Source organism: Paramisgurnus dabryanus, chromosome 23, assembly GCF_030506205.2.
Source record: "Paramisgurnus dabryanus chromosome 23, PD_genome_1.1, whole genome shotgun sequence".
In the NCBI taxonomy this organism is placed as follows: domain Eukaryota; kingdom Metazoa; phylum Chordata; class Actinopteri; order Cypriniformes; family Cobitidae; genus Paramisgurnus; species Paramisgurnus dabryanus.
This window is the reverse complement of record NC_133359.1, coordinates 20,942,870-20,956,412: the sequence shown is the minus strand read 5'-3', so window position 1 is coordinate 20,956,412 and position 13,543 is coordinate 20,942,870. Positions and strand designations below refer to the sequence as shown.

Sequence of the window (13,543 nt, the reverse complement as noted above, 5' to 3'; positions counted from 1 at the left end):
AAATACGTTCAAATTGCCATGAGATCACGTTGGTACGGCCACATTCTTATGTTTTTGTACGATTTGCTTTCGCCCCTGTGATGTTGGAATTAGGGGTGGAGTGTCATTGTTGTTTTTATGATAATCGTACACTGTAAAAAATACTTTGCTGCCTTAAAATTTTTTGTTGAATCAACTCAGATTTACAAGTCATTTCAACTTACTACTATTTATCTTGACTAGAGATGAGTTGTTATAACTACAGGTGAGCTGTTATAACTAATAAATTTAAGTTGACTTTTCTCAACTATATTTTAATAGTTGTGACAACTAATTTCTGTTGACATGACTCATAAATCTGAGTTGATTTAACAAAAAATTTTAAGGCAGCAAAGTTTTTTTACAGTGTATGTTTTTGTACGGTTCACGTACGAATTCACACAAATTAACGAACTTGTAAAATACATACGAAATTGAGGTTTTCATACAAATAGGTTAGTTAAGCCCTCATCTAGCGAACCCAATGCTCCAAATAGTAATTAAACATCTAAAATGATCTTTATTTGTACGTTTCCTGTAAGGTGTAGCCTACCTAAATCTGTCATCATATAAAGGATACAAAGTCGTCTGCCTCAGTGTCAAAATTAGCCTAGAAATCTAGACGCACCCTAGCGGCCGCGAAATATATTTGCTGCCAGGGTTTAGTCTAGGCACTCACAATACACTTAACCGGTCCAAAAACCAAAATTTGGTCAGGCCAATCACATCGTGTGTAGCGTCTGTGGGGCGGGCTTAACATGATGACGACAGAGCTGCAACGGTTCCTACTTGAAAACAGAGAATGGCTGCTGCTGCTGGCGAACAGCTTTCTTTTGAAACGGGTTTGGCCGCGACTCTGGAGGACTTAGACTTATGTTTTTCTTTGAGAGAAGAGCAAATAAACCCTACTGAAGTCCTTTTTAAGCAAGAAAGATGTGTTTGGAGTTTTGCCGACTGGTTACGGTAACTACGTCACCTTCTTCGTTGCTCTGATCCGTCATAGCGCTATCCTATTGCGTGCAGAGGCATTTTGAGGGACAACCTTATATCCCGCCCCTTGCATTGAGCCGTTTGTGTGAAGAGTTGCCAGACCTTACATCTTGATGTAGGTCTGGCTAACCAGGCTATGTCAAAATGACACAATAAAAGAAACATAGATTTTTCCTAGAGATTTTGGTTTTGACTTAACGTTTGCCAAATTTATTAGTATTAACATTGATTTTAAGGTACGGATGCAGTGATTTCGTTTGGGAACCCTCAAAATTGACTTGGCTGACTCTGTATCGACTTCAAACAAGTGTAGCGCTGTCATAGATTTCAACAAATTATACATCAGTTTGAAGGTTTTTTTAATAGAGAATGCGAAAATAACAACAACTCTTTTTTTGAACATTTGCTCACTATGACTCAATTTGTGGATTTGGAGAGTGTTTCTCAACCAGGAGGCCTCAACGAATTTCCAAGGGGGCCTCAAGATGACTTATTTATTTAAAATAACACAAAACAAGCATTAAAGGGACACCCAACTTTTTGAAAATAGGCTCATTTTTCAGCCCCCCTATAGTTAAACATTTGATTTTTACCATTTTGGAATCCATTCAGCTGATCTCCGGGTCTGGCGCTAGCACTTTAAGCATAGCTTAGCATAATCCATTGAATCTGATTAGACCATTAGCATCATGCTCAAAAATAACTAAAAAGGTTTGATATTTTATTATGATATTACGCAGTGCCCGAAAAATGGTAATCTGTTATTGAAAGTTACCAAGGGGACTATTTTCTGGCGCTGTGTAATATCATTGCGCCTCCTGCAGCCATGTTACAGCAGCAAAGTTTGTTACGCCAGAATGAGAGTTTAGTTCCTAACCATATCTGCCTAGAAAATCACAACTTTTAGACTAACTGTCAGTCTTAGTACACAATGTAACTACAGAAGAGTCTAGTTTTAAATAGGAAAAATTTCAAAACTCTTTGGTTATTTTTAGCACGATGCTAATGGTCTAATCAGATTCAATGGATTGTGCTAACTATGCTAAAAGTGCTTACGCCAGATCCTGAGATCGGCTGAATGGATTCCAAAACATTAAAAAATAAAATGTTTAATCCTAGGGGAGCTGGAAAATGAGCCTATTTTCTAAAAAAGTGGAGCGTCCCTTTAAAATAAGCCATAGGCCAACACATTTATACTTGTTTGGTTATTTTTATATTTTTGGCTAGAAATCATGAGTAGGGGGCTTCAAGTATTGTTAATAGGGGGGCCTTAAAGTAAAACACCTGAGACAGAGCTCAAGGTTAATTTAATTACTGAAGTTTGAAACATTTAATCTCAGATGATATTGTGAACAGACAGAAGCACAGTCGCACAAGCACACGGCTCTCAACGTGAGCCAAAAGACTCAAGCTGCTGTCAAACAGCTGTCAGGAACACGAGTAAAGAGAGATACACACATCACACGGAGATATTGAGAAAGAGGTTCTGACCCAGTTCTGCTTAACGAAACCTCACCTGACTTACAGAAAGACAGCAGGCGGAGGACGTGGAATATTTACACATCTGCTTATTGTTGGTTTTGGAGAATTTAAATTAAGTATACTTATAAAACAGAAAAAACAGAGTTTACATGATGAGATTTGGAGCATCAAAGTTTGATTTTTATCAGTCAATGTTAAGATATCAAGGTTATACTGTTCTTTACAATTTAAAAGATCAATTTATTGGAAATAGGTCATATATTTATATGATGAAAATTACAAACAAGCGATGGGTATGGTGAAATTATTTATACACATTCATGCATTTGGCAGATGCTTCTATCTAATGCGATTTACAGGGCATACATTCAATAACATATTGGACACCTGTGCACGTTTCTCATTTTGTGCAGAGAAGCCCCTTAGAAAGACTTATCAGATTCACGAGCACACACGGATCAGCGATTCTTGGGCACCACGGTAAAGTCATTTTTATTATCCATCATCAGAGCGACTCCAGGGATACTCACAACCCCTGCCATTGATCTGATGATGGTCACTAAATGGCAAGAAAACAATAATGAATTCACATGAAATTTATATTGTGTGAAACTCTAGTGACATTTTTACAGGTTATCATTGGCAGAGTTAAGATGAATGATATCACATACATAATTATGTAACTGATCAATAAAATGATTTATTTCTTACATAACATCTCTGCTGAACAAAACAATAAAACCTATAACAAAAATGATAATAGATTTAATGTTTGTATGGGAATTGTATTGGTTTAATTGCAGACTATAATGATCTCTGTGCATGGTTCCCTATTGGTGGGATGCTACTACATAAATGCATTTTGTAATGGTTTTAATGGTAATCAGTTGATGTTCTTATTTGTATTGGAAACAACTAAATTTTTTATTGTTTTTCAATCATTTGATTTATTCCTTACTACTGACCCCTACAGGTCATTTCATGCTACACTTACCTTTTTTTCCCGAAATAATAATAAACAACATGGCCCCATCCAGCTAAGGGTTACCTCATTAACTTCACGAAATGATGTTCACATTTCCCAACCCCTGAGGCTCGAGCACTATCAGCAAAAATACTGTTAGTGTGAGAGATCATTTATGTGCAGATGAAATTGATCCATCAGAGCACCTGGATTAATTATAGCCTTTAGCACATTTTCATTCGGCCTGTAACTCTTTCTGACATAATGGAAAATATTTGTGGAAAACATCAATTGTGTGCTGCATGGCTGAAGTCAAATGTAGTTTACACCTTCACTCAATTCTTGAGTAAAGGCAAGACTTGGGAAGCTATATTTTGGTCACCTTTGAAATGTGATGGTAATCCATCCCTCCATCCATCCATCTGTGAAGTATATGCCTAATCCAATATCACTTATTTTAATAAATTAGCTGTGATTTATTCATGACCATGCAGCATTTGGCCAGTAGATGGCACTGCGATGCAATTAAATACGTAGAAAATTAAATAACTAACAAACTTAAAACTTTACTACAGTATATTTATACTTGTCCAAATTATATTTCCTAAAATAAATAAATGTTTTATTATTTAGTTAGCTACTGCTGTACATAAACACTATTAGACATTGTCTGACTAAGAAAGCAAGACTTTCAATATCTGTGGGCTTTACAACGTATTCATTTTATATTTTCAGATCTTAATATACCTTCATTTATTTTTTTAGTGCTGGGCAAAGATTAATCTCGATTAATCGCATACAAAATAAAAGTGATTTTTTTAAATAATATATGAGTGTGTACTGTGTGTAATTATTATATATATTATGTTTAAAAAAATATTTTTCATTTATATATATATATATATATATATATATATATATATATATATATATATATATTCATGTATGTATTTAAGAAACATTTACATGTGTATATATTTATTTATATTTGTATATATACAAATATAAATAAATATATTATATATTATTTTAAAAAAATCACTTTGATTAATCTTTGCCCGGCACTAATTTTTATATTATTGTCTTCCCTGGTTTCCTTTTATGTATGTACTTAAGTAAATTGTAGTATACTGTGAGTATTATAAATTACTACCCTGTTATGTATACTATAATATTCTGTAGTATTGTGAATTGATTAACGTTACATCGTATACTTTATTATTTACTATTGTAATATTTAAACAAACTTATCACTGAACAGTAAATACTACACTTTACTATAGTACTTTCATGCATGATGGTTATTTGTCTCCTCTTCTTTCTTTCTTTTTTTGTAATGTATGCAAAACGATTAAATTTGTACAAAAATGCATGTTTCATGTTGGTTAAATAAAATAATAATAATTAAATAAATAAATAAACGTACATTTACTAAATGACCATTGCTAATATCCATGTTTGTTTTGTACTTTAGTGGTTAAATGCAAATTAATTTTGATGACTTTTGTAAGAACGATAGTTAACTTAGTTACCATGGTAAAAGACTGCATTGACAGTGACACTAGGGTGTATTTGCAGACAGAGGCCAGCAGATTGCAGCAAAACTCCTCTAATCTCGATGAAATCAGATTGTAGTGCAGCTTTGCTAAAGCGTTTACAATATCAAAGGTATAATAATATAAATTAACTGCAGAGAATGATGGTAATGATAGAGACGGTAATGCTATTGACGAAATAAGGGATTCGAGAAAGCTGAGAGCGCGTGACGGAGTCGTCGCGCTTCCGGTCGCGGCCTGATGACGCCACTCGGCTCGCTGCATTGTTTTGACTCGGAAATTTTTCTCTGTTTCATTTTCCCCAAAACGCGTTAAAACGCAAATAAACACGCGATTTTACATCAGACTTCAGCTTCGGATTACTAGGCAGGTGAGATGATGAATGTTTATAGGGTTTTAATTTATTTTACCGCTTCTTTACCGATTATTAGAAATGGATCGTTTACAGTGAAAGTATTAAATAATAGCATGTTGATGGTTTATTAAATATAATATAGTACTGAGTGATTATCGTAATTTTTTTATATGGTATTTACATTGTATTTTAATGTGTAACATACCATGTTATTACCATAGTCTAGTGCTATACCCATAAAACAAAACTATACAATGTAAGTGTATAAAGTCTTTGTAAGTATATATATATATATATATATATATATATATATATATATATATATATTGTATATATATATTTCAGTCCTTTTGTCAGGGTATGGTATGTAATTCACTTACAAAGACTTTATACAATTACATTGTGTATTTTTGTTTTATGGGTATAGCACTATGTTTTATGGGTATAGCACATAAAAATAAGTAAGAAAAACATTTTAAATATAAGAAAAACATTTTATATATATATATTATATATATATATATATATTTTATTTTTAAGTAAGAGGGTCACTGTGTCAAATTAAAGGTGTATAATATGATATGTTATATATTTAATTATCTATAATAATAACATCATTTATTAGACATCACTTGCACTTTGTGTTTGTACAGCGATTTATCTCACATTGTGTTTAGTTACATGTTGAGTTTTTTGCCCTGTGTGACACTGAAGGTCAGAGGTCATGGAGGAGCAGAGCGGGTCACCCGGGGTCAACACGGACAACAGCAGCCAACGCAACGGAGATGAGGTAAGCATCTCATATGATCGTGACCCAGATGGTCAGTGTGCTGGTTTTTCAGCATTAATGAGCCGCCTGATGTGATGTTTTTTGGCAGAAATCTCGCAGGAGCAGCTGGACCAAAGGCAGGAGAAGGAAGAAGCCGCTGAAAGACAGTAACGCCCCCAAAGCCCCGTTAACAGGATATGTTCGGTTCATGAATGAGCGCCGGGAGCAACTGAGGGCAGAAAGACCGGACATGCCGTTCCCAGAGATCACCAGGATGCTCGGGAACGAGTGGAGCAAACTGCCACCAGAGGAAAAACAGGTCAGGGCACACACAATTTAAAGTGATGCACAGTTTTCACAATGCCACAACTTCCATATTTATTGCAAAACTATTTTACTGTTTATCAATAGCAATATTTCTAATATGCTTAGCTTATACTGTGGTACTTCTGCCGTTGTGATACATTTACACACTGCTATGTCTGAACATCTCTGATTTTGTTTCAGCGGTACCTGGATGAAGCAGATCGAGATAAGGAGCGTTACATGAAAGAGCTGGAACAATATCAGAAGACTGAGGCCTACAAACACTTCAGCAGAAAAGTGCAAGAGAAACAAAAAGGAAAGAGACACAGAGGAGGTACAAGTCACACATTCAGATAAAGACCTTCCTTTTTCTTTGCAAGTTTATATCTGGTTAGTACACCCTACAACACAAAAGCGATAGTGAGTCTAATAAAAAAATCCCCTTTCTCTTTATCAGACACTGGAAGGCAGGCAACTGGTGAATCCCTTCATGAGGTAAAATATAAGACGGCCCACCCAAACTTTACATTTTTGCATCATTTTAACCTTCATTTTTGGTGAGAGGTCTGTGCACTTGGATTTAAATGTGTTAAGTGGATCTAAATCTGCATGCACACCCCCAGTGACTAGCAATGGCTTCCCAATTGAAGCTTGGTGGCATCCTGCGACTCGAGCTAAAGTGACGGTTGTGGCTTGAAGGCATACAGCAAATGTCGGAATCTTCTGAAATCTCGCCGGATGGTCGTTGTTTTCATCCGAATACTACCCTCAAACCTAACTCTAAACCCAAAATTTCACCGAATTTAGGTCATAGCTCTATCCCCTTTAGCCATCACCGCTGTTTTCATCTGAATCCTACTCCCAAATCTAATCCTAAACCCTAACCTTAAACCCAAAATTTCACAGGATGTAGGCCATAGCTGTATCCTCTCTAGCCAGAACCGCTGTTTTCATCCGAATCCTACCCCCAAACCAAATCCTAAACTTAAAACTTAACCTTAAACCCAACATTTCACAGGATTTAGGCTGTAGCTGTATCCCATCTATCCAGAACTGGTGTTTTCATCCGAATCCTACTTCCAAACCTAACCCTAAACCCAACATTTCACAGGATGTAGGCCATACTGTATCCCCTCTAGCCAGAACCGCTGTTTTTATCCGAATCCTACCCCCAAACCTAATCCTAAACTTAAAACTTAACCTTAAACCCAACATTTCACAGGATTTAGGCTGTAGCTGTATCCCATCTAGCCAGAACTGCTGTTTTCATCCGAATCCTACCCCTAAACCGATTCCTAAACCTAATCCTTCCCCAAACCCAACCCTACACCCAACATTTCACAGGATGTAGGCCATAGCCGTATCCCCCTCTAGCCAAAAACACTGTTTTCATCCGAATCCTTCTCCCAAACCTAACCCTAAACCCAACATTTCACAGGATGTAGGCCATAGCTGTATCCTCTCTAGCCAGAACCGCTGTTTTCATCCGAATCCTACCCCCAAACCAAATCCTAAACTTAAAACTTAACCTTAAACCCAACATTTCACAGGATTTAGGCTGTAGCTGGATCCCATCTATCCAGAACTGGTGTTTTCATCCGAATCCTACTTCCAAACCTAACCCTAAACCCAACATTTCACAGGATGTAGGCTGTAGCTGTATCCCATCTAGCCAGAACTGCTGTTTTCATCCGAATCCTACCCCTAAACCGATTCCTAAACCTAATCCTTCTCCAAACCCAACCCTACACCCAACATTTCACAGGATTTAGGCCATAGCCGTATCCCCTCTAGCCAAAAACACTGTTTTCATCCGAATCCTTCTCCCAAACCTAACCCTAAACCCAACATTTCACAGGATTTGGGCGATAGCCGTATCCCCTCTAGCCAGAACCACTGTTTTCATCTGAGTCCTACCCCTAAACCGAATCCTTAACCCCAGACCTAACCCTAAACCAAACATTTTGACGGATTTAGGTTGTAGCCGTATGCTCTCTAGCCAGAACCGCTGTTTTCATCCTAATCGTACTCCCATACCTGACCTAAAACCCAACATCTCACATGATTTCGGCATTTGCTGTATCCCTTGCTGTTTGCAGGAAGTGGTCGTGTCCAATGTTGAGAAAATAAACTTTATGCAAATGATGGGAGCGGACAGTTATTTGTTTGTTTAGAACAGCTACGAGGACAACCAGAATTACAAACTCCTCCTTACGACCCCATTAAAAGAGAGACTGGCGACACACAACGGCAAAGGCCCTGACAATGTGCACGCAGCTTAAGGGTGCAATACTTTTATTGGTAAAAGTTAAAAGAATGAATTAAGTTAGTCTTAATGTACAAACATGTATAGGTAAGAAATGTTGACAACAAATGTCTGAATTTTAGTTTTTTAAAATTGCACTGACTGGCCAGTCTGTGACAGATCTTTGACAGTTTGAGCCACAGGCTTTTCTTATTCTAAATGATGTCTGAGCACTCATCCTGTTCTTCATCTATCTCTCAGAAGGATCTAGAGATAAAGGATCGCTCGGTGTTTGATATTCCCATTTTCACCGAAGAGTTTCTGAACCACAGTAAAGGTGAGAGCGAAGTCGAGTGTGTGATTGTGTCTGTAATTCTGTCACGTGTCTTGCCTGTTGATCATGTGTGTGTGTGTGTTTTTTAGCACGCGAGGCTGAACTGCGACAGCTCAGAAAGACAAACATGGAATATGAAGAGCGTAACGCGGCGCTGCAGAAGCACGTGGAGAGCATGCGCTCGGCCGTGGACCGTCTGGAAGGAGACGTGCTGCAGGAACGCACGCGCAACAGCCTGCTGCAACAGCACCTGGAGATGCTGCGCTCAGCTCTTACACACAGCTTCTCTACTGTCCCTCTGCCCGGTAAAATACACCCAAAATTAGTTCATATTTTATTTAACCTCAAGCCCTCCTAGGTGTATATGACTCTATTCTTTCAATCAAAAAGTTACAGAGTTTGCTTTATAATGGCATTTAGGAAACATTCCAGAGTTATATTAAATAATATCCTGGCATTTTCCAGATTTATAATGCAATTGTATAGTGCCCCATTTTTTAAAAGCGCATCCATCAAATACTAATCCATACGTTATTAAATGTCTTCTGAAGTGAAGCGATAGCTTTTTGTCCTGTGGGCTCAGAGGTCAGCATTTGGCCATATTTTAAAAAGTTTGAAATATAAATGTTTTCTTTAACAAAACAACAAATTAAAAACACAAAGGGAAATCTAAAAACAAAATGGCAAGTCAAAAAACACAACGACAAATATATACAAACCAATAAAGGTATGTAGATTGCGTGAATGGAATTGTTACCGCTGATTGGACGACACCTCTGTCAAACAAGATGCTCAAAATCATGCTCACACACTACTTGCTTTACTACACTTTACTACAAGCAGATGAATGATTGATGCGCATTTGCCACCAACTGGACATGGGTGGGCATTACATTTACAAGTTACAATAAATCACTCTCAGTGTAATGTCAAAATGACGTATGGCTTTCAGGTTTTTCTGTCACTGCTATAAGAAAATGTCTGGTTAACTTGACCTCTATCTGCAATGTCCATTAACAGGATGTAAATTGATTTCTGTCTCTTTTAAAACTTGGATATTTAAAAAAAAAAAAAGCAAAATGATGGCTAAATTTGAACCCACAATAAGGGCAATACAGAGTGTATTATTTACACATGCACACTGTGCTACCAGCTGTATTGTTCTTTCGGTGTATCTTGATTGACAGATTGACTTGATTGACAGAGTCGTCCAATCAGCAGGAACCATTCCATTCACGCAATATACCTACCTTTTCCGGTTGGTTTGTCATTCTGTTTTCTTATTTTTTCCGATTGGTTATTTTATATTCTTACTTGTTAATTTTTTTTCTGGCTTGTTATTTTGTCACTGGATTTGTGTTTGTGGTTTTTGACTTGGCATTTTGTTTTTAGACTTGCCATTGTGTTTTTAATCATTGTTTTGATTTTAGATTTGTTTGTGTTTTGCACTTCTCAGCCACTGTAGTTTTGCCTCAGGAGACATTTAAAGGGATAGTTCACCCAAAAATGCAAATAATGTCATTAATGACTCACCCTCATGTCATTCCAAACTCGTAAGACCTCGGTTGATCTTCGGAACACAGTTTAAGATGTTTTAGATTTAGTCCGAGAGCTTGTTGACCCTTCATTAAAAAATCTACATACGGTATACTGTCCATGTCCAGAAAGGTAATAAAAACATCATCAAAGTAGTCCATGTGACATCAGTGGGTCAGTTAGAATGTGTAGAAGCATCTAAAATACATATTGGTCCAGAAATTAAGATTTTTTTCAGCATTGTCTTCTCTTCCGGTTCTGTTTTGAAGTGCATGCGCGAGAATAAAGTCATGTGACTGCAGTGACGCGGCTGACGTGTTATATGGTGCACCTCAGCTGGTTTTTTTGTGTGCCCGAGCTTTGTTTACAGTCTGAGGGAGACGCATGTTGTATGTTTGAAAAAAATCCACGTCGCTGCAGTCACATGACTTAAGTCTCGCGCATGCGCTTCACATCAGATACGAAAAAGAGAAGACAATGCTGAAAAGTCGTATTTTTGGACCAAAATGTATTTTCGATGCTTCAACACATTCCAACTGACCCACTGATGTCACATGGACTACTTTGATGATGTTTTTATTACCTTTTGGACATGGTCATGGACATTATACCGTATGAATGGAGGGTCAACAAGCTCTCGGACTAAATATAAAACATCTTAAACTGCGAGTTTGAAACGACATGAGGGTGAGTCATTAATGACATTATTTTCATTTTTTGCGTGAACTATCCCTTTAATAACTGTATAGATTAGTTTTTGTTAGATGTATGCGGTTTTTTGGTGCTTTAAAAAATGGGGCACTATCCAATGCCATTATAAATCTGAAAAGAGCCAGAATATTATCTAATATAACTCCAACTGTGTTTGGCTGAAAGATAAAAGTCATACAAACCTAAAATGACCTGAGGTTGAGTAAAATATGGACTAGTTTTTATTTTGGGATGAACTATGGCTGAATATTATGTTTCGAATCTTTTAAAAACTTCACTTTTAAAAACTGGCTTGTACCCAGGTGAAAAAGAAGTACACTTCCATAGTGTACTTAAAGCGCATTAACTTTATACTTAATATACTACAAATTCTTCTTTAGTACTTCTTAAGGTAATCTTAAGCACATCAAATTGTACATATTAATGGTGTCTCAAAATAGCCCAAATAAGTACACTTAGATTATCTTAAAAGCATCTTAAGAAGAATTTTTTGTATATTATATACAAATTAGTGCGTGAAAATAGAGAACTTTAAGTACGTTATGAAAGTGTATTTCTTCTTCACCTGGGCGGTCTATTTCAAATCCACACTTTGGTGACAAAATGCCACATAGACTTCATATTTGCAAAGCCTGCATTGGCAAAAGTCTGCATACTGCCCATTAAACAGAGCCGGGCGCTCTTGAGCACCCTTCTGATACTTAAAGTGACAAATGGTACACTTTATAGTCAGTGAATTTGACATGCAAGACCACAAGTACACCTTTTGGGACAGGGATATGCTGTTATCCCCCCCAGCCCCTTTAATCTCGGTCTTTTATTATGCAGGCAGTGGAGAGACACCCACACTGGACTCCATTGACTCCTACATGAAGAGGCTTCACAGCATCATTCTGTCCAACCCACAGGAGCACCAGCACCTGATCAACACCGTCAGGGATGTAGTCAACCGCCTTGACAGGTAGCTGCCTGCACACCATCATCTTCTCAGTTTATCTAGTAAACTACGGCCGGACTTTTATAATACTCTGATTTGTCTGCAGGTAATCGGGAAGCCCCGCCCATCACGCAGTAGCCCAGTAGTGACCAAGTTTTGTGTCAAGCGGTTGTTTCCTATTATTTATTTTTTTACAATGATGTTTTTACCTGCTTATTTGTATTTTTTTATTAAGCATTTTACATTTGCCATGTTAAATAAATAGTTAACCCCAGATTGAAAATCAGCCCATATTTTATTCACCCCCAAGCCATCCTAGGTGTATATGACTTTGGAGTTGTATTAAATAAAATAATACACTTGCTCTTCCTAGCTTTTAATGCCATTGAATAGTGGGCCTTTTTATGAAGCCCATTCATCATCACAAAGATGAATCCCTACGACTCCGGTGGGTCAATATATGTCTTGAAGCGAAACGATTTGTAAGAAAGTATTTTTAAGCATATTTATCGATCGTTGCATCTCGTTTAAATGTGGACACATCCCAAAAAAAAGCTTGACACCAATATGTAAGATGATTGGTTCTCAACATTTTTTTTATGTAGATATGTTTACATACAAACGTGATGTATCCATTGCTAAATACATTCAAATTTCATATATTAACCCACTGGAGTCGTATGGATTCCTTTTTCTGATGATGAATGTGCTTCAAAAAATGCCAACTATTCAGTCCCATTACAAAGATGGGAAGAACCATGATACTCCGATAGTAAAATATGGGCTAATTTTCAATCTGAGGCGAACTATTTTAAGAATGGTGAAACAGATTAACCACACTTGTTAATTTGTAGGGTCTTCTGCATGCAAACATGTCTGTGTATTATTTTAAGGTGGATTTTATACTTGTCATTTCTTTCATGTTGTGTAAAGGAAACGAGATATTGTACTGGTGTGAAGAAAAAGTACGCTTCATCTGTAGCTGGTGTCTTTTGCAATCGTTGTCATTTTGAAGCTAATTTCCAATACTTGACATTTGAAGAATTCAATAAAGCTCGTTTGCAGCAGATGTATGAAGACGTTTGATGTGATTATCTCTCTCCTACTGCTCATTTGCTAGATGGTGGCTATTAATTAACTAGATATGGTTCCCTTTGGGATGAAGCTCTACACGGCGGTGTTACGGTTTTAACCCTACTGAACTGCACAACTGTTGCAAGCCAATACTGAACAGCTGTACTCCAACTGGGTCAAAGCTGGTGTGAATTGATAAAGAAGGTTTGAGTATTAACAAGACAGATGTGATGTACAGAGATCAGATGTCTTTAATTTTATTAAAG

General features: G+C 37.0%; 1 protein-coding gene across 4 annotated transcripts; it reads left to right on the top strand.

Annotated features, from left to right (window-relative positions):
* The first annotated feature begins 5,229 nt into the window (after window positions 1–5,229).
* hmg20a (high mobility group 20A) lies at window positions 5,230–13,276 on the top strand. Of its 4 annotated transcripts, none has more exons than XM_065291463.1 (9): window positions 5,230–5,380; window positions 6,080–6,155; window positions 6,244–6,453; window positions 6,642–6,774; window positions 6,898–6,935; window positions 8,950–9,022; window positions 9,109–9,324; window positions 12,095–12,227; window positions 12,310–13,276. In XM_065291463.1, exons 2-9 carry the CDS (start codon window positions 6,090–6,092, stop codon window positions 12,311–12,313), a joined length of 873 nt encoding a protein of 290 aa, XP_065147535.1. In that variant the 5' UTR covers window positions 5,230–5,380; window positions 6,080–6,089; the 3' UTR covers window positions 12,314–13,276. The 4 variants fall into 4 exon arrangements, with proteins under 4 accessions (XP_065147535.1, XP_065147532.1, XP_065147533.1 ...); XM_065291460.2 differs by having other exon boundaries at window positions 5,231–5,380; window positions 8,947–9,022; XM_065291462.2 differs by having other exon boundaries at window positions 5,256–5,376; window positions 8,947–9,022.
* The last annotated feature ends 267 nt before the right edge of the window (window positions 13,277–13,543 follow it).

Excerpts from the sequence above, each read along its gene's own strand:
- hmg20a (XM_065291460.2), top strand. The coding sequence starts at position 6,090 with ATGGAGGAGCAGAGCGGGTCACCCGGGGTCAACACGGACAACAGCAGC. Across the intron at positions 6,156-6,243 it reads GCCAACGCAACGGAGATGAG|AAATCTCGCAGGAGCAGCTG; the intron begins GTAAGCATCTCA and ends GTTTTTTGGCAG. Across the intron at positions 9,325-12,094 it reads CTCTACTGTCCCTCTGCCCG|GCAGTGGAGAGACACCCACA; the intron begins GTAAAATACACC and ends TTTATTATGCAG.